Source organism: Ovis aries, chromosome 16, assembly GCF_016772045.2.
Source record: "Ovis aries strain OAR_USU_Benz2616 breed Rambouillet chromosome 16, ARS-UI_Ramb_v3.0, whole genome shotgun sequence".
NCBI classification, from domain to species: domain Eukaryota; kingdom Metazoa; phylum Chordata; class Mammalia; order Artiodactyla; family Bovidae; genus Ovis; species Ovis aries.
In genome coordinates, this window is record NC_056069.1 from 61,478,182 (window position 1) to 61,499,631 (window position 21,450).

A 21,450-nucleotide genomic window follows, 5' to 3' on the forward strand; every position below is an offset into this window, starting at 1 on the left:
GTCACACCAAATTTGGTGCATTGGTGGGGATTTCAGGGCAATGTCTGTAGTAGATAGTAGGATATTTGCATATTAGGTGTGAACTCCTGGGAGGAAACATTTAAGTCCTTATTTGCACATCCAATGTCAATATGCATGGCTTTGCCTGAGAAAGGTATGGACCGTGTTCAGTGAAAGGAAACGGGTGAGGTGGACCCTTAGAAACTCACCCGTAAGGCAAAGTCTTCAGTCTTGGTGCACTGGCCCACCGAGATTCCACCAATAGTGGTAGAAAATGTCTCAAGTCACTTGTTAATAATATAATAAATGTGACAAACCACATGTTCTCTGAAATTACCAAGTGTAAGTTCAAGATCCCCATTACTTCCAGGTCAGCTTCTTAGAATCCTCTTCAGGGATCTCCCTCCAGCCGAGCAGTTAGCCCAGCCCTGGTACTCACCCTTCTTGCTCCTCTGATGTCAACGTATAGATTTATTCAGACCCTTTCCTCTCTGCCAGGAGCCCCCAGCCGTTCCGGTGCCCACCAGTCAAATCTCTGCCTTCCTTCATTTTGCCTCTGACCCACTGGGTTCTGAGGGGACCCTGCTTGCAGATGAGGCATCTGTCAGATGTCACTGTCACAGCCTTACCTGTGGGGAGACACACCTGGCAGAGGCTGAAGTACCTGTGCTTTGCTCTACCTGAGCAGGCTTTGGCATCTCAGATCAGAGTTGGTTGGGGTAGTGCTCAGAAGGGCCAAGGACCCCCCTTTATCTGCTGACTTATTCAGAAGTACCACCCTTTCAATAATTTTTAAGGCATTAAGTTGTTGATAGAGTGTTTATTAGGGCCACAGGAAGATGTCTGAGATCATGCCTTAGACTAGTGGTCCCCAACCATTTTGGCACCAGGGACCACGTTCATGAAAGACAGTTTTTCGGGATGATTCAAGGGCATTACATGGATTGTTCACTTTATTTCTATTATTATTATATCAACTCCACTTCAGATCATCAGGTATTAAATCCCAAAAGTTGAGGACCCCTGCCTTAGATGACAGGACTGTGAGTTACCAAGAGAAAGGAGTCAAGAAGACCCTCTTGGAAAGGACCTTCTCCTGTCCTCACTAACTTCGTCTGGCTAAACCTTGCTGGCTTATGTGCCCCTCTCAAGCTTGAGCACTGCTGGCCACTTTGCCCTGTGATCTCCACAGGAACTTCCTTTTTTACCTTTGGACATAATTTAAGTCTTTAAGAATAAGGACAATTCAGGTAGGCCTTAAGTCTGTGGTGATATTTAGGTTGTTCCCAGAAATGGCAGCCCACTCCAGTACTCTTGCCTGGAAAATCCCATGGATGGAGGAGCCTAGTAGGCTACAGTGCGTGGGGTTGCGAAGAATTGGACACAATTGAGAGGCAGAAAGTGAAGAGGAACTAAAACGCCTCTTGATGAGCGTGAAAGAGGAGAGTGAAAAAGTTGGCAACATTCAGAAAACTAAGATCATGGCATCTGGTCCCATCACTTCATGGGAAATAGATGGGGAAAGAGTGGAAACAGTGTCAGACTTTATTTTGGGGGGCTCCAAAATCACTGCAGATGGTGACTGCAGCCATGAAATTAAAAGACACTTACTCCTTGGAAGGAAAGTTATGACCAACCTAGATAGCATATTCAAAAGCAGACACATTACTTTGCCAACAAAGGTTTGTCTAGTCAAGGCTATGGTTTTTCCAGTGGTCATGTATGGATGTGAGAGTTGGACTGTGAAGAGGCTGAGTGCCAAAGAATTGATGCTTTTGAACTGTGGTGTTGGAGAAGACTCTTGAGAGTCCCTTGGACTGCAAGGAGATCCAACCAGTCCATTCTGAAGGAGATCAGCCCTGGGATTTCTTTGGAAGGAATGATGCTAAAGCTGAAGCTCCAGTACTTTGGCCACCTCATGCGAAGAGTTGACTCATTGGAAAAGACTCTGATGCTGGGAGGGATTGGAGGCAGGAGGAGAAGGGGACGACAGAGGATGAGATGGCTGGATGGCATCTCTGACTCAATGGACGTGAGTCTGAGTGAACTCCAGGAGTTGGTGGTGGACAAGGAGGCCTGGCGTGCTGCAATTCATGGGGTCACAAAGAGTCGGACACGACTGAGTGACTGAACTGAACTGAGCTGAGCAATTGTACTTTCTTTCACTTTCATCTTCCTCAGTAGGTTTCCAGGTGGCTCAGTGGCAAAGAATCCACCTGCCAATGCAGGAGCCACAGGAGATGTTGATTCAATCCCTGGATTAAGAAGATCCCCCGGAGGAGGACATGGCACCCCACTCCTGTCTTCTTGCCTGGGAAATCCCATGGACAGAGGAGCCTGGTGGGCTACAGTCCATGGGGTTACAAAGAGTTGGACACGACTGAGCATGCGTGCATGCATCTTCCTCAGCAGTTAGTTGAGCATTGGTAGCTCAGCTGGTAAGGAATCTGCCTGCAATGAAGGAGACCCAGGTTCAATTTCTGGGTGGGGAACTTCCCCTGGAGAAGAGATGGGCTACCTACTCCAGTAATCTTGGGCTTCCCTGGTGGCTCAGGTGGTAATGAATCTACCTGCAATGCAGGAGACCTGGGTTCAATCCCTGGGTTGAGAAGATCCCCTGGAAGAGGGCCTGGCAACTCATTCCAGGATTCTTGCCTGGAGAGTCCCCATAGACAAAGGAGCCTGGAGGGCTGCTGTCCATGGGGTTGCAAAGAGTTGGACATGACTGAGTGAATAAGCACAGTGATATTAGGCAGAATTCCTGAGCCTCTATATTATTAACAAGGTGTTAGGTTCAACCTCCTACCATTCCCACGTTTCCAAACACAGGTAGGACAATTCTCTTGTGCTTGATGTGTGGACCCAACCCTGAGATCCCAACAGCTCTACACCCTGCCATTGTACACTTTCCACCAAGCAGTCAATGGCCTTGTGTCTCTGATTCCATGAATATCTCACATCTCACCTCAAACTGATCAGATGGAATTGTACCTTTCTCCTCCTCCTGGCTTTGCCTGCTGGTGCCTCTGTAGCTACTTTTTCTGAATATGGCTTAGTGCTTCTTCCCATCCTTGCATGAGGATCTCCATGAATTTTGCCAGATTTTGTTTGTAACTTTTGGGTTGCAAGTATCAGGTCCTGGAAGCCCCAGTACCTGCTCAATGGATGGTCCTGTCTCAGGAGTCAGCAGCCCAGGGTTTCCATTTCCAGGCAGTGGACTGAGGCAAAAGCCTTATGCTAGTTCTAGGATTTTGCAAGAGCAGCTTTCTTGAGTTTAAATAAAAAGATGTTACTTCAATTATCATTTAGAGAAATGCTCTTAATGCAAAACCAATTTCACTTATGTTACATGCTTTAGTGAACAACCACTATTGATTTTATACTAATAGTTCATGCATTAACTCAACAAATATTTATTAACTGGCTGCTGTATATTCGGTACTGAGCTAGATGTGGGAAATTAAACATAGACCAAGACAGATTGAGTTTCTTCCCTTGTTGTATTATGTTTTGATGAATATTAATTATAATACTGTTTATATTATTTGGACAAGTTGAAATGTTACGTTTTTCTTTAAAAGAAAAAAGCAAAACAAGGGTATATTTTTACATGCACACAGTGCATCTGAGAGACAACAATGCTATGTCTATTTGCCTCAGTAGTGACATATCACTTACAAACACAGAATTGCAGTTGTGGTGATCACACAAATAAGGTGTTCAGCATTGTTCAGGTCATGTGTGTGTGTATGTGTTAGTGTCTAAATTGTGTCTGACTCTTTGTGACCCCATGGCCTACAAGGCTTCTCTGACCATGGGATTCTCCAGGCAAGAATACTGGAATGGATTGACATTCCCCTCTCCAGGGGATCTTCCCAACCCAGGGATCGAACCTGGGTCTCCTGCACTTCAGGGAGATTCTTTACTGTCTGAGCCACCAGGGAAGCCTGTTCACGTGATGAGTTTATATTAATTCACACATTCTCTGTACCCTAGTATTTTTTTTTTGTACCCTAGTATTAATGTTAATGCTTATTCTTCAGTTTTACATAATCGCAGCCTTTTAAATGTTGCCTGTGCAGTGAAAGGTTATAAAAATCCAATATGCTAGTTGTATTCAGTTTTAAAACATTAAATTGAATATATATTGTATACTTGTGTGTGTGTGTGTATATATATATATATATATATATATATATATATATATATATATGGTGATAGCAAATTAGGAAAGCGATGTCTAATGATGGGGCTAAAGCTAAAAGTCAGTATTCGTGCTAATATTTTGTTTTAGAACATAGGATAAGGCTGTCTTGAAGAGCTGTGAGACTTAGGAAGAGGAACTCAGGCTAGGGTGGCAGCATAGGTTTTGCTGGCTAGTTTGGTGCGAGAGTCAAGAAGTTGGGAAAGTTAATATCAGAGTCTTGAAGCCATAATCTTAAAAGTGAGGAAAGACGAGGAATGTTCTAGAAGTGTCTAGCAACTTACAGTAGAAGGTGAAAGGAGACCTGCCTGAAGGGGGTAAAGTGCTCGACAAGCAGTATTTGGAAATCATCCATCTTTGTATGTCCTAATTCTTCTCAGAGTGCAGTTTCTGGTAGAGCTGCTGTCTGCTGCCCAGATGCTAGCAGCGCAGAAGAGTCACAGGTAGATATGTTTGACGTTGTGAGTTTTCAGGCCAGGTCACCATCTGCTGCCCCAAAGCTGTTCCACCCACAGTGTCGACCTCTTGGCTGATGGCAACTCAGATCAAACTCTGGACTCATCTGGACTCTTGTCTTCATCTTACTTACCACGTGCACTCTATTAGCCGTCCTCACTTCAAAATAAAATTGTAATCTGACCACTTCTTCCATCTTCTTTGACCACGATTAAAGCAGAAGATGAAAGATTACAGGAAAGAATTGACTACTGGGTATAGACCAAGGCTGTGAGTATAACTTTCTCCAGTGATAGAATTCTTCTACATTTTCAGTGTCCAGTACAGTAGCCACTAGCCACATGTGGCTACTGAGCACTTGAAATGTGAATAATGCAACTAATAAACTGGCTTTTAGCGTTATGAAAATGTAAATCGCCACATGTTGCTAGGAGCTACCATATTAGATAGTGCAAGTCTAGCTAATGAAATACTTATTGAGTCCTGCCATACGCAAGGAGTTGGAGATTCTGGAATTTGAAGCAGGTGGGACTTGCTAACCTGCAAGGAAAAAGAAACAGGTCTCCATGACAACGGAGTGTAGTTGAAAGTATAGGAGGTCATAGGTTATGGATTGGATTGGGGTTGGGCAGCTCAGGATAAACAAAGACCTTATCGTGGCCAAAGGAACTTGTTACTGACTCTGAGAGGAGGAGATGCAATAAGGCTGACACAAGAATGCTGGATGCATCTGTGACTTAGATGATTGTGTGACACAAGTGTTCATCAGTCATTTTTTGAAAGATAATTTTATTCTTATGGCAGAGTCATTAGTTGCTGGATAGAACTGGCTAAATAAGAAACATTTGAATTGCAAAATAAAATTAGAATTTATTTTACTTCTGTGTGCTGGATGTCAACAAACTATAACATTGAATGTGGTACTTGAGTTGACAGCAAGAGTTTAAGCCTTCCTAAGTAAGTACAAATGGGGCTTCCCTGGTGGCTCAGTGGTAAAGAACTTGCCTGCTGAGTCTGGGGACATGGGTTCTATCCCTGGGTCAGGAAGATCCCCTGGAGGAGGAAATAGGAACCCACTCTAGCATCTTTGCCTGGGAAATCCCAAGGACAGAGGAGTCTGGTGGGCTACAGTCCATGGGGTCGCCAAAGAGCTGGACATGACTTAGTGAGTAAACAACAAAAAATACAGATGAGGTTATAAGGTGTTACCAAGTATAATGTAAATTCAGAATGACTCATGTTTGGGCAATACAAGTTTAGAACATTCATTTGGACCTCATTAAATTTTATTACGTATGGATATGAGTTCAAGTTAAAAAGAGCCTCTTATACGGGGGCTGCCCGATTTTGTCATCCCAGCCATTCTCGAGCTTCTTATTACATTGTCTGTGAGAGTGGTGGTATCGTGTCCTTAAGTTAGTGCTTTGTTCTCCAGTCTTTTTCACAGCAATGGGACACATCTTTTTGTAAGCTTTGGGTTATCCAAGTGTATTGATTTGAAGAAGCACATGCCTTATCCCTACACCTGTAGTTTATCGAGGATGACTGTGTTAACAGACAGCTGTACCACCTTGCTACTCCGGAGACCCCAGGCCCTCCATGCCCCACCCCCCCAGGTAATTAGAGAAAGGAAACTGAGAACAATCTAACCCTGTTCGTATCAGTCTGTTCAGCAGCCATGACAAGATAGCACAGACTGAGTGTCTTGAACAACAGACTGTTATTTCCTCATAGTTCTGGAGGCCAGAAGTCCAACATCAAGGTCCTGGCCATGGAGGCTGCTGGTAACTCCCTTCCTGGTGGCCACCTTCACTCCGTCCTCAGGTGGTAGAGAGAAAAACTCTGCTGTGTCTCTTCATTGTTTTTATTTATTTTTTTTAAATTATTTCTTCATTTATTATCTATCTATTTACTTATTTGGCCATGCAGCATGCAGGACCTTAGTTCCCCAGTGAGCCCGAGCCCCCTGCAGTGGAGGCATAGGGTCCTAACCAGGGAAGTCCCTCTTCTCCTCTTCTTATAAGGTCACTGGTTCTCTTGGATTAAGGCCCCACCCTTATGACCTCATGTAACATTAGTGACCTCCCGGCAGTCCCCATCTCCAAATACAGTCACATTAGGGCTTCAACCTATGGATTGGGGGGCAGGGGTGGAGGAAAAAGAAGATGGTGACACAATTCCACCCATGACACAGCTCCTGTGTGTGACAGTGTAGAGCAGCATGACGGAACCAGGGATGACTGGCTGCATTATTTCGTATTTTCTGGACCTAGAACTTGTGAGTAGCAAATTCTGCTAGAGAATGAACCACCAAAAATCTGACATTTTGTTTCCCTCATCTTGTCTTTTTTCTCATGTTGATGATGAGTTTAACATGCAGTTTGGGTGTTTGTAGATTCTCATTGGACAATGTGTATGGAAAGAATTCTTACTCAGTAACTGTGTACAGGGTATGGAGGGGTGTTGTCCATAGGAGGAATAAACCTGTGGGAAAATATTCCTTGTTGTTGTTCAGTCACTAAGTCGTGTGCCTCTTTGCAAGCTCAGGGACTGTAGCACACCAGGCTCCTCTGTCCTCCACTATCTCCTGGAGTTTTCTCAGATTCATGTCCATTGAGTCAGTGATGCTATCTAAACATCTCATCCTCTGCTACCTCCTTCTCCTTTGCCATCAGTCTTCAATATTCCTTATATTTGTAGTAAAATAAAAACAAAGCCGAAGAGATGAGTTTTTCTGTATGTGGGTGAAAGTGGGTGAAAGTAGGAAACAGTAATAAAGGCCAATATGGTCATCCTTGTGGGGAGGGGACATGCTCATGGCACTCCTGGGGGGCGGAGATGAAGGACCAGCCTGGCAGCAGGAAAGCTTGTTGTTGGTTCTCAAAATACCTGCAGATTCCTCATGCCACCAAATAATGCTTATAGGGATTTATCTGGTAAAAATGTGAGAAATGTAAAGATGGGACAAAATGACAAACAAAAGATGGGTGAATTATGATGCGTACAGCTATTGAGTGCTAAGTATTCATTACATCATCAAAATGTAGAATAATTTTTGTTGACATGATATGTTGCTGAGCAAAAATTAAAAAAAAAAACTTAAAACCATTACAGTAATACTCCATTATGTAAAGTTTATTATGCAAAATAAGTCAAATCAGAAAAAAGAATATTAGAAAAACCTATATCAAAATGCCAAAGTAAATATATCCATCTGGGATGGTAGGATTACTAATGGTTGCTTTTCCTTTTTTTTTTTTTTTGTCTCTCTACATTTTCTAGATTTCCTGGAGTTAACGCAGATTTGCTACTAATTTTAATGGATTATATAAGACTAAAGGACTTAACCGTATACTGAACAGTTGGAAGTCTTCAGCCTTTTCCTACTTACCACTTAGCAATCCAGGGCTTGGTTCTGACAGTATTTAGGGAGCCCTCTTTCTTTTCTGTAAGTGAAAGTGTTAATTGCTCAGGCAGGTCTGACTCTTTGCAACCACATGAACTATAGCCCACCAGATTCCTCTTTTTTTTTTTTTTTTAAATTTTAGCTTTTTATTTTTTAAATTTTAAAATCTTTAATTCTTACATGCATTCCCAAACATGAACCCCCCTCCCACCTCCCTCCCCATAACATCTTTCTGGGTCATCCCCATGCACCAGCCCCAAGCATGCTGCATCCTGCGTCAGACATAGACTGGCGATTCAATTCACATGATAGTATACATGTTAGAATGTCATCAGATTCCTCTTTCATGGGATTTTCCAGGCAAGAATATTGGAGTTGCCATTCCCTTCTCCAGGGAGTCTTACCAACCCAGGGATAGAACCCAGATTTCTTGCATTGCAGGCAGATTATTTACTGTGTAAGCCATCAAGAAACTCTTTCCTATAAGCTCTTAGCTAAGGTTGGGGGGTGAAAGCTGACAGTCTTTATGACCTATACATAGTGATGACCAATGGTTAAATTAAATCTGGATTTTAAAAATTACAATGATGGAAATTATTCCAAGTCATTTTCACTAGAGTGTAGAGGACGCCTTGGGTAGCAGTGGCTCTGTATGGTGGGAAAAGCCTAGATTTCACTGCTCTTTCTCTTATCGCCATATTGGGAAAGGGGCTGGGTAGATAAACAGACGGAATCATTCCTTATACTCTATGGGTCAAAGTCATTGAGTGCCTAAGGACATACCTTGATTCTTTGCCTATTAAATCCCATATTTTATGATGACAGTGATGGTCATACTTTAAAAAGTTACATTTCATAAAAATTGGTGTGTAGACAGCATTTAGAAGGCAGTACCAGTTACAAGAAACAGGCTGACACCTTAAAACACACTAAAATGGGAGGGGGCAAAAGCGAGAAAGCTAAAGTTCTAGGACCTCTTATGCTACTTAACAACTTTGGAACCTCAGACAACTTCTTTGTCAAAAAATTTCGCTTTTAATAATACGGGCCCAGAGCTTGAATGTGAATAGGCCCCACAAAATTTGGGCTTCCCTGGTTGCTCAGAAGGTAAAGCGTCTGCCTGCAATGCAGGAGACCCAGGTTCAATCCCTGGGTTGGGAAGATCCCCTGGAGGGGAGCATGGCAACCTACTCCAGTATTCTTGCCTGGAGAATCCCATGGACAGAGGAGCCTGGTGGGCTACAGTCCATAGGGTCACAAAGAGTTGAACACAATTGAAGTGACTTAGTACACACACACACAGCTAATAATATGGTACAAGTCCTGCTAAGAAAATTACGTTGCTTAGTTTGAAGCCCATGATGCTCAGATACCGTATATTAGAAAAATACCTTTTAATATTCACACAGCACTGGTTCCTGAAAGGACATGTGATGTAAAAGCTCAAAGCAAGAAAATAACCTTGATTTACTCCCAACCTCTTATTTAAACAGAGATTCTTGTTGTGCCTTTACAAAAGTGACCCTCAGTTAATTATTACTTCCTCTGCTGATGACCATTGCTAAGTAAAGCATGCCACAAAGGCTTCAGTCTTATTTATTTGTGTGAGAAAGATAAGTACAGTGAAGCACAGTAACTTCTGAGAGTCTTGTCTTTAGCCTGTGCGTGTGTGTTTCTGTATGAAATGGGCTGTTATCTGAGCCTCTCCTTGCTTTTATCAGTGAACTCAGACAGAGTAAACGGTAACAAACGAGTGTCGCCAGCTTTGAAACTTTTGTCCACTGCCAGTATTGGAGTTAGAACTCAGCAAATATTTGTGGAGTAGGCTAGCTATTTGATAATACCAACCAAGCTTCTTAGGTCAGCTGTGAATTGTGGTGTTTCTTGATTACTCATAAGTTACTGATCACTTATTTTGCATGATTTCCATATAAAGGAGAATATCTTTAGTTTGTTTTTTTTTTTGAGTTGAAAGTATGTGGGTGTACAAGTAATAGATACATGTAGATATATTTATCTACATATAGATATACATATACATATTTATCTACATGTAGATATAAATATAGGTAGATAGAAAATGGTAGCTTGGCTAGCTTCTTTTGTAGACAACGCTTATTTATCTCTTTACTCTTTCTCATCGTCTTACTTGCCTTCTCAGCTCGTCGTTACTTTCTCCGTTTACCTCAAAGACATCACCCAAAGTTGTGAGTGTTTTTGGGATTTGGTCGTGGTGGATACAGGACAAAGTATCTATTTTCTTGTTTCCGCTTCTGCAGTTACGTCACGTGCTTTGTGGTTCATAGGTCTCATCTTGCCAAAGTGCGCCTCTTAGAGCTGTCTGCTTTTGTTGCTGTAAGTCGTCTCCGAGTCCTTGCGACCCCCGTGGACTGCAGCACACCAGCTAGCTAGATCTGTTTACAGGGACAACATCCAGTTCCATTAAGTGTGTCGTCTTGCATTTCAGGAGCTATGCCCGTCCCAGACCAGCCTTCGTCAGCCTCGGAGAAGACCAGCTCCTTGAGCCCTGGCCTCACCACCTCCAATGGGGATGGCTCGGAAACAGAAACCACCTCTGCCATCCTTGCCTCGGTTAAAGAACAGGTAGAAACATGCCACTTTTCTGACATTACATATTGCAACATTTTTGAAATTGTTCTTTCTGGATGAAAGCTGGTAATTTAGTTACTTTGGGGAGAAAATCATGATTTTCTAGCAGGATATTGGTGTTCATTATACCATTGTTACTAAAATATGATTATAACAGCTTTTGACTCGGTTTTTATTCAAGATTTAGGAAGCTTTCCTTGCAAAAATAGTCTATAGAAAAAGAGCAAAAATTGTAGTCAAATTCTTACAGGTGAAGTTTTGGCAGATTTGTTGATGGATGAAATGTTTAATACCGTTAAATGTGTGACACCAAATAATTGGTCTGTGGGAAACCTAAAGTCTAGTAAAATTTCAAAGTATATCCATGATGCTAAAAAATTGATAAGGGTTGAAAACAGATGATTATCACGGTGGGCTAAGCAAATTCATATTCTGTTTGTTTCTGAGATGGCTTTGGAAGAATACATTTCAGAACTTTTCCTGCAAAACTAAAGTCTAAATGATTCTTCTTTCACCATTTCTTTGCCATAAAGATGGATAAGCAAATCAAATCTGAAGTCTCATGTTTAAAAGTAATTGTTTCATAAAATTCATGTTTCTTCTGTATAAAAGGTGGTAGTTAAAGCTGGAAAATCATGTTTTTTACATTTGCTTCTTTTCCTTACCACGGACTGGCGTGTAAATCAGTGTTTTGTTATAAGTGCAAAAGCATCCTGTCTTTGAATGATATTCAGGGATGCTGAATTAGCAACAGCAGTGGGCGAAAAGTGACATAGTTTTCCTGAACCCAGGGACATCTTAATAGAGTGAAAGACTAAATAAGGCCATTACAGACTCAACCAGGAGAAGCCCTTCGGTTTTCCTAGAGAACACTGATTTTGTTTAATAAACAGGAACTGATCTCGGTAAAGGTTGATGATCAAGCTATCAAGGAGTAGCTAAGGAAAGATCCGTTGAAGGAATCAATGATGCTATTAGCTAAAATTGTGTCATCAGGTCAGAAAGTGTGAAGCAAAATTAGGAGAGATGAATGGACGGGTTGGGTAATCTAGTTTGTGAAAATGGTAAGTAATCAGGAAATTGGGTTGAGGCCCAGACTGTATTGCTTGATTAATTTCTTCTAAAAGCCTACCCATGAGCGTTCTCTGGTTATTTTTCATGAGCAATGGAAAGAGAGAGGGAAAGTCCATGCTACTTCCCATACTCCAGATACTGCTGTGTTATATCGCTGGGTTATGTCATGGATTTTTATTCTGGCATAGTCTGGACATCTTGGTAGGCCACTAGCTTTAGAGTAGTGACAAAGCGTAAGGCATGAGAAATAAATTTAATAAGACAACCAAACCTGTCTGACAAAAAGATCCCACTTGCCTTGGGGCATGGCCTAAAAATAAAAATATATAAAGAACATAGATAAGCAACAAGCACTAACATTTTTTAAAAAGTTACTGTGAAGAGTTTATTTTCTAATTATTAAACTCATTTCATTGCTTATAAATAAGAGGAGATTCTTTTTGACAAATAAGTAACATGAGGAGAAATGAAAATCTGTCTTGGGAAGCTGAGATAGAGCAGGTGGTAACACCCAAATCGGAGACATGGGTGTCAGGTTCCCTGTGTGGTGTCTGCCGTTTTAAAGCAGAAATCACTCAGCAGCAGAGCCCGTGGACTTCCTGGGTGTGGCCTCACGGAAACAACCAATCTCTTCCTTCACTGGGGGATTTTTGTCCTAAATTATTCTTCAGATGTCCTTCCTCTCTTTTTCTCAGGGATAGCCTGGTTTTTTATGGAGCTAAAACTAAGTTAAATGTATTTTTAAAAAGCTTTAGCTGAAATTAAGGAAAATAACTTTAAAAATTAATACCTTCCATGGTTCTTAATAATTATATGCATAATCTATTTATAAATCTTTTCACTTAAAGGATATTTGCCTGGCCCTCTTTAGGTGCTAATAAGAAATAACTTTCTTGAGTAAAAATACTATTTCTTCATTTAGAGAATATCAAGTAAAAAATTTTATGGCATTGTACTTATTATCACTCTAGTCCTGACTCCTTGGGAGTCATTTCTACAGGAGGGAATTAAGTTTTTTGTTTTAATCATAGCAGGCATATATTCTGAGGTGACTGGGTATAATAGGCTACATGATTTAATTACTCATTCATTAAATATACTGAGTACGTTATACCAGTAAATTACAGTGAAGAGTAGCAATGGAAATAAATATGTAAAGAAAGCTCAGTCTAGTAAGAGTTCATTGGACTACGTCGTTAATGAGACTAAGAACACAGGTTCTTAGGCTGGTAGTTGACATTGCATGGAAATAAATTCTAGTCTATAACCATTGACTAGAACTTACATCCTGCCAAACCCTGAGCCGTGGAATGTGTCCCGTGTGGGATGTATGGCATGACTGAGGCATTTGTAAGCTGAGTCCTTAAAGTGTTTGAGCAGCCATCAGTCATGGACTGTTCAGTGAAAAGGTGTTCATTGATCTTTTTCCTCTGTTCTGATTTCCCGTCTCAATTGCTTTTTAACTGGTGAATTTTGTACTTTTGCATTAACATAAACAGACTGATGATTTACGCTGTACTCTGTGGGTGGTTTTCTGTGTTCCAGAGACATTGGTCTCATTTCCAACATTTACCAAGTCTCTTGTCCTGTGGGGCTCCAAGGGCGAGACACTCAGTCCCTACTTCTTCCCCTGTGTGTGAGTGTCCTTTACTTAAAGAGGAAGAGAGGACAGAGGTTGGGTGATGATTCTTGTCATGTCATCTGCACAAATCACTGACAGGAGACTGACAACCATCCATCACAAAGAGGAGCCAAAGTGATATGATGGCTAAAAGGGTGAGAAGGGTCAAGGGATTTAAAGACAGGAGATAATTGCTATGATGGTGGCAATGACCCATAAGAAGAGAAGAAATTAGTGATGCTTGACAGAGGGGTGTGATTTCAGGGGGAAAGTTACTGAGTAGGTGAGAGTGAAGGGGACCCAGTGCAGCAGTGGAGGGAACAAAGACAGTTCATCTATGAGAACAGAGACGACATGGTTGCAGGGGGGCTGATGGCTTGGCTGGAAATGTGTCTGTTTCTATTCTGCTGTCATCAGGTAGACATGGTCAGCGCGTTCTGAGTTGGAGCCTGTTTGAAGTCTGAAAAGCTGGAGGTGGAGAGGGAAAGGCATTGGATATGATGGATGTAAGACAATGACTATAATGATGGATATTGGAATTGATGCTAAGTGACAAGGGGTGAAAGACAGGAAAATTGATAGGAACAAAGGATTCACAGAACAAATAGCTACAGATGCTGATAGCATGAGAACCATGTGCTTAAATCAGGAATTTGAAAGCAATTATTGTTAATGTTGAGGCCTCGGTTATGACTCTGGGAAGTAAGGTCGAATCAAGAAAAGAGAGAGAAAGATAGTTGTTGACTGTGAAAGCTACTCTAAGGATGACGGCAGGGCAGTGGCTCAAATCCCCATCACTGGAAAGGAGAGGCCCAAGGCTGCCCTGTGACTGCAAGAAATGCAAATATGTTTGCTTCCAGTTTGCCTGAGAGTAGTCATCTGATCCTCATTTTCCTGTTTTTTTTTTTTTTTTTAATTGTTCCAATACTGGGCTGTAGTATTAGACAAGAATTTACATTTACTTGCTCTAAGTAATGTTGATCTGTATATTTTATCTTAAATCAATATGGATACTACTTTGCTCTTAAGAAAACCATGACTTTCCTAAAACTGTACCTGTTTTAAAATATATTTTTTTCTTTCCCTTCAGTTGATCAGTGTTTAATTTGACCATCATATGCTTTCAAAGCTGGTGTCTAAAGGGTCTTCTTATATAAGCTAGAAAAATCATGGGTGCTTTTGTTAACTTATTTTTTTTTTAGTTGAAGTATAGTGAATTTACAATATTGTATTACTTTCAGGTATAGAGCAAAGTGATTCAGATATATCTTATTGACATATCCTTTTTCAGATCCTCTTCCATGGGGTGCTTCTTAAAAACCTTTAGATTTTTGGAAAACCTTTAGAGCTCATATAATTTATTGATCTTTGTAAATTATTATGGTACAGATAAGTGTGGTTTTTGTCATGATTCTACCAATGAAATATGTTTAATAATGAACAGATTAAATAGAAAATTCTAAGTACAGAACAGTAAATGCAAATGTGTTATATTGTATTTATTTAATAGTGTTTATCCCATGCCAACTATGTGCTTTCCCTGGGCGATACACAGATTTGGAGTATTATTGCTTTCAAGTATGAAGCTAAAAATATAAGACAAACACATATAAAAAGTTATAAGATTTTTTTAAAATTGTGGGTGAATTATTTATCTGTTTGGTTTTGGCTGTGACAGCTCTCCGTTGCCTCGTGGGCCTTGCTCGAGTTGCAGTGAGCGGTGTCTACTCTCTGGTTGCCCTGTGTTGCCTTCTCACTGCAGTGGCCTCTCTGGTTGTGGAGCACGGGTTCTGGCGCACACTGGCTTAGCAGTTTCTGGACTCTAGAGCACTGGCTCAGTAGTTGTGGCGCGCAGGCTTAGTTGCCCCGAGGCATGTGGAATCTTCCCAGATCAGGGATAGAACCTATGTCTCCTGCATTGACAGGTGGATTCTTTGCCACTGAGCCACCCCCAGGGAAGACCTGTGGGTGAAGTTTTAAGAAAACACTCTAGTCAATATATTATAAAATTCCAAATGGTTTGTAACAATAAACATATTCCTTAAAATTGATTGTGTTTATAACTGTAGACACTCTGTTGCTACAGTAACTTCTCCTGTTCTTTAAATTCCACAAGGATTGAAGATTATATTATTGCTTTCAAAGGAAGTTTTTAGTATCATGATTTAGGATATTGGTAATTTTTAAGTAACAAAACAGGATTATTTTGCTTTTAATCCTTTTTGTTATTATGTTTAATGTAGAAAAGTAGGAGTGGAGGCATTTCTGAGCTCCCAGAATGGGCAAAACTACTGCAGAGTATTTTGCATATGTCCGACTCATATGAAGGTACTAAAAAAGTATTTAAAAATATTTATCTTACATAAAATCTAAAAAAATCTGAATCATTTACATTGACTCATGTGTTAAGATAGCATGCCTTTATTTTCACTTAGAGTCTACATTTTTATAGCTTTAAAATTACATAGCTCTGTATAACAAGAGTATTACTGGGAAGGGGTACATTATAAAATGCTTAGTTAATTGGTATTTTTCCAGTGCTGCATAACACTGCAGAATTTCTCAGTATTATTCGTGTCCCTGTGATCTGCAGCAATAGTTTCTGATTACACAATGTGGAAAATGACCTATGTAACTAATCAGTTTCCAAAGTATATTTTGGGAAAATATTTTATGAAACTAATGATGAAATTATCATCCATGAAAAAAGAGGAAATTAAAACACCTTTAGGAAAGGTCAAGAAGATGGAGAAGGATTATCTGCAAAGACTAGTGAACTTTATATTCATTTAGGCAGAGAAGAAAAGAATTAGATCATAGTGACCTGAGTTGAACTTTCTCCGTGTATCAAAATTAAAATGAGAATTATTTGACTGATAATTTTAAAATTTATTTCTTTTTTAGCCAGCTATAGATTGAAAGTTTTTTAAAAAGGGACGGGGTCATGACTTTACTCTTTTTTCAGTTCTAGAACAGGAGCTATGTTAGGGGCAGTGAATGAACTAGGTCTGGGTAGGTGATATAGCTAATAACAAGGAAAGGGAAGAGCCTGGAGTCAGGAAGGATCAGAAAGCCTTAAAGATATAACATGCCCATTAGGGGAGCTAGTTGTAGCTGCAGTGACCACATGGGTATGTAGTCTTCCAGCAGGGCAAAGAAAGCAAGCACGTAGTTTAAGTAGAGGTCTGGAGTTCCAGCTCAGGAGGAAAGGGGTGGTCATGTGGCACCAGACTGATAGGATCAGCTAGGCTTGAAGCAAGTCTATTTGGATCCTGGATCCTTTGAATCACAAAAATGATGATTGAAACGGGAGATCAAGAAGGAACAAAGCTCATAAACTATTTGTGTAAGATTTGGGAAATTAATGCTGCAGGTTTTAGTGACGGCTGGATAACTCCGCAAGTGTGGATATGCTGTCTGCCTCCCTTCTTCTTTGCTCCCTCCTTTGTATTCTAGTCTTGCCTGTAAGTTATTTTGAGTTCTTTTCTCTAAAGCTTAATTTTCTCCTTAACATTTTACTTTGTAACTCTTCTTAAGACACATATGTACTCATCCATCTTTTTAATAACCCCAGATTCTATTCTAAGCATTAATTCGTTGGTTGATGTCTGCTAGTCTCTTTGAAGCTGTTATTTGTTCAGTTTTTAGGGGACTGAAGGCTATAATGGGAAAAATAAAAATGGACTAACCCTTTACATGCTAAAAGTTAGAAGACAAGCTCTTAATAGATGGGGTTTTGTAACATAATATTATAGTGTCTAATGTGTCTTTCATATTTTTTATTAGAATTCATTGTTATTAATATGTGAAATCACATTGAATATTTTAAATGTGGTATTTTAATAGTTTTAAGTAAGCTTTCCATTATAAAATGATTTGTGCATATTGTGAAAAGTTTAAAAACTCAAAATGGAGTAAAGGTGTAGATTTTATTTGAGGATAACAATGCAGATTGTTGCTATATTTTGGAGGATTTCCTTTTTAGATTTTTTTATATGACTAATAATTATTTGTGCACATTTTTGTTTTTCTTTATGTTTTATACTTTGTACATTTAATATTATATCAAGTATTTTTATATCACTAAATGTTTTAGAACATTTTTTTCTAATGGTTATGTAAGTAGATCACTGGGAATTATTTAATATTATAATTTTATTTAACTTTTTTCTGATTAATTGAGCTCTTCAGTTGATTCCATTTTCTCAGATTGAAAAAAAAATGACATGTCATACTTTCTTGTACATAAATCATTGGGTCAACTTTGACAGAGGCTGCCTGGAGCAAAGTTTTAAGAATGACTTTAAAAACATTTGCAAACTCACTGAGAAAATCTGTCATAATTAATTACTGATAAGAGCCACAGGCAGGATGTATGAAGCAGGAACTCCTGGAGTATCACCCTATACAGTGTTTGTGTGGAAAGGAAAATTAACAAATAGAATATTCTAAAGGCAGTAAATGGGAAGAACATGTTTAGTGTTCAGAGCAACTGAACCAAATATGGTAGAAACAGTCAAAATAAACATAGGAATTATAGCAGGACAAGGAAACACTGTTAAATAGAATCTCAAAATGCCAAAAGAGTTCTTTAAAAGGACGGATATTAAACTTCTTTAAATTTTATATTTCAATAAAATATATATTACATATTTCTTTAAATGTTTGTGTGGAACTTATTTCATCAGATATGTAATTAAATGATGACCTTTCTTTTTAAAAAATTAATTGGTTCATTTTAATTGGAGACTAATTACTTTACAATATGGTTTTTGCCACACATTGACATGAATCAGCCACGGGTGTACATGTGTCCCCCATTCTGAACCCCTCCCACCTCCCTCCCCTGCCATCCCTCTGGGCTGTCCCAGCGCATCTGCTCTGAGTGCCCTGTTTCATGCATCAAGCTTGCACGGGTCTATGATGACTTTTCTTTGGTGATTATTTTTGAATATTTCTATTTATGACCAAAGAAATTAAAACTTAAAAAACTATTTAGTTTGCTTGTTTGCTTAGTCTTGCTCAGTCACGTCCGACTCTGTGAGACCCCAGGGACTGTAACCCACCAGGCTCCTCTGTCCATGGGATTCTCCAGGCAAGGATACTAGAGTGGGTTGCTATTTCCTCCTCCAAGGAATCTTCCTGACTCAGGAATTAAACCAATGGCTCCTGTGTTTCCTGCATTACAGGCAGATTCTTGACCTTCTGTACCATCTGGGAACCAAATAAGAAATTGCTGTAGAATTGAAATGAGCAGTTAGCTTGGTTTTCTCTGTGACCGAAGTCTTCCTGAGGCCAAGTTAAATGTTGCCTGTGCCTTTGTTGCTTCTATTTAATGCAGAAAAGGGAGGTGGGTCGTTTCACATCAACTTGATCTGTGATATATTTTTGGAATCTGAAGGAATCATTAATGAGACTCCAAACAGACAGACTGACAAAGGTCCGTATTGTCAAAGCTGTGGTTTTTCTAGTTGTCATATATAGATGTAAGAGTTAGACTATAAAGAAGGCTGAGCACTGAAGAATTGGTGCTTTCCAGTTGTGCTGGAGGAGACTCTTGAGAGTCCCTTGGACAGCCAGAAGATCAAACCAGTCAATCCCTAAGGGAAATCTACCGTGAAATATTTGTTCGAAGGACTGATGCCGAAGCTGAAACTCCAATACTTGGCCTCCTGATGCAAACAGGCGACTCACTGGAAAAGACCTTGATGCTGAGAAAGTTTGAGGGCGAGAGGAGAAGCGGGTGGTAGAGGATGAGATGGTTAGATAGCACCACTGACTCAGTGGACATGAGTTTAAGCAAGCTCCAGGAGATAGTGGAGGACAGAGTAGTCTGGCATGCTACAGTCCATGGGGTCACAAAGAATTGGCTGAACAACAACAAGAAAACAGATATACTTCAGTGAATTTATGTAGCTCAGTGTTAGTGTCTGTAGTGAAAATGTGGGGTGATGGGAGTCCCAGGGGTTAAATACCATAGCATCACTTTCCTGGAACATTCCTGTTTTTCAGAGTCAGTGGTTTGCACTGACATTATCTGTGGTGTGCATCAGTAACACAGGTAAACATGCCCCAGGCAGCCCATCGATCATGTTCAAGTTGCTGTCATTCGACTGCAGTCATTGAAGGAACGTGCAGGTTCATGCCCTGGGCTCTAAATGAGCCTGCTGTCTAGTGGCTGCCAGGGAAAAGTGAAGACCAGCCTCCTCCCTTTTCACTAATGGCAGGTTGACTTTCACATTCTACTCATGGCCTCCAGGACCACTTGCAATAGGAGAAAGAAGGACCCAGTATCAATGCGACCAAAACAAACAAGCAAAAGTCACTTTGGACAAGTAATCTTCAACATTTCTTCAACAATACTAGCTAGTTCTAGTCACCAAGTCAGTAGATTTTTTAAAAAGTTCATTGGCGAGTATAGCTTCTTTGCAATGTTTATTAGTTTCTGCTGTATAGCCAGGTGAATCAGTTATACATATACATATATCCCCTCTCTTTTGGCTTTCCTTTCCGTTTAGGTTACCACAGAGCACTGAGTAGAGTCTACTGTGCTACACAGTCAATTCTCAGTAGTAATCTATTTTATACAAGTCAATAGATTTAGTTATCTGAGATGCATTTTGCAGCTTACACCTCCTGGAGGAAAAAGTTATGTTCAGAATTTAAAATTAGATTACAGAAAAGTCTATTTAAGGTTGTTCCATAGTTGTTGGCAAGTCCAAGCAATTCCATGAGCAGTTGGACATGGCTGCCTCTTATGTTCTGAGTGGCAGGATTCCGAGGTATCAATCAGACTAAGTTGCTTCAGTTGTATCCCACTCTGTCCCCACCGGGCTCCTCTGTCCATGGGATTCTCCAGGCAAGAATACTGGAGTGCATTGCCATTCCCTTCTCCAGGGGATCTTCCCAACCCAGGGATCGAAACCCCATCTCTTGTGTCTTCCTCATTGGCAGGTGGATTGTTTACCACTAGCACCTTCTGGGCAACCCACCAAGGGTCTTTAAATCTTTGAGTGGATTGCAAGCCTCTGCAGGGCAGTTGTAGGCCTGCTGGCCAGTACTCATGCCCACCACCTCTACAGCATTGAAGCCCTCCACCCAAACAAAAGATCAGCTTTGAACCTAACCCCTTAGCTAACACAGGTGCTTTTACAAAATAATACCATTCACTCCAACTACTGGTCAGAGACCTGCAGTTGCCTGTTATAGACCTGTTGGAAGCCAGAGGCAGTTTGTGCTTAAAATAAATAATCTAGAATGTAAATTCTCTAATTTGGGAGCTCTGCTGAGGTCAGGAACAGCACCTCAGTCCTTCACAGTAATACTTTCCAAGAGTGTGGCTTTCAGAATGCTGAAGAATTGATGCTTTTGAACTATGGTGTTGGAGAAGACTCTTGAGAGTCCTTTGGACTGCAAGGAGATCCAACCAATCCATCCTAAAGGAAATCAATCCTGAATATTCATTGGAAGGACTCATGCTGAAGCTGAAACTCCAATACTTTGGCCACCTGATGTGAAGAACTGACTCATTGGAAAAAGACCCTGATGCTGGGAAAGATTAAGGGTGGGAAGAGAAGGGGACGACAGAGGGTGAGATGGTTGGATGGCATCACCGACTCAATGGACATGAGTTTGAGTAAACTCCTGGAGTTGGTGATGGACAGGGAGGCCTGGCGTGCTGCATGGGGTCGCAGAGTCGGACACGACTGAGCGACTGAACTGAATTTAACTGAATGAAATGACTCTGCCTTTAGGGGGAGTTGTTATTGTTCTTGTTTAGTGGCTAAGGCATGCCCAACTCTTTGTGACCCCATGCAGTGTAGCCCACAAGGCTCCTCTGTCAGTGGGATTTCCCAGGCAAGAATACTGAAGTGGGTTGCCATTTCCTTCTCCAGGGTCTCCTACATTGGCTGGCAGGTTCTTTACCACTCAGTCACCAAGGAAACCCTTAGGGAGAATAGAAATAAAAAATTACTATCCTGGGAGCTTTTCTGGGTTGTATGGAAGACTGATATTGAAAACCTTTTGCACACTGTTGTCATATGATTTAACAGAAGTAAAATATTTTAGTATTAGAGA

The 21,450-nt window shown here is 40.5% G+C and overlaps 1 protein-coding gene across 2 annotated transcripts in view; it reads left to right on the top strand.

Moving 5' to 3' along the window:
• The window catches only part of CTNND2 (catenin delta 2), a 1,117,159-nt gene that overhangs the window by 167,661 nt on the left and 928,048 nt on the right, over positions 1 to 21,450 (top strand). For both annotated transcript variants that reach the window (XM_027980164.3, XM_027980165.3), the window contains exon 2: positions 10,534 to 10,670. In XM_027980164.3, coding sequence (XP_027835965.2) covers positions 10,534 to 10,670 — 137 coding nt within the window. The remainder of the gene's footprint in view (positions 1 to 10,533; positions 10,671 to 21,450) is intronic.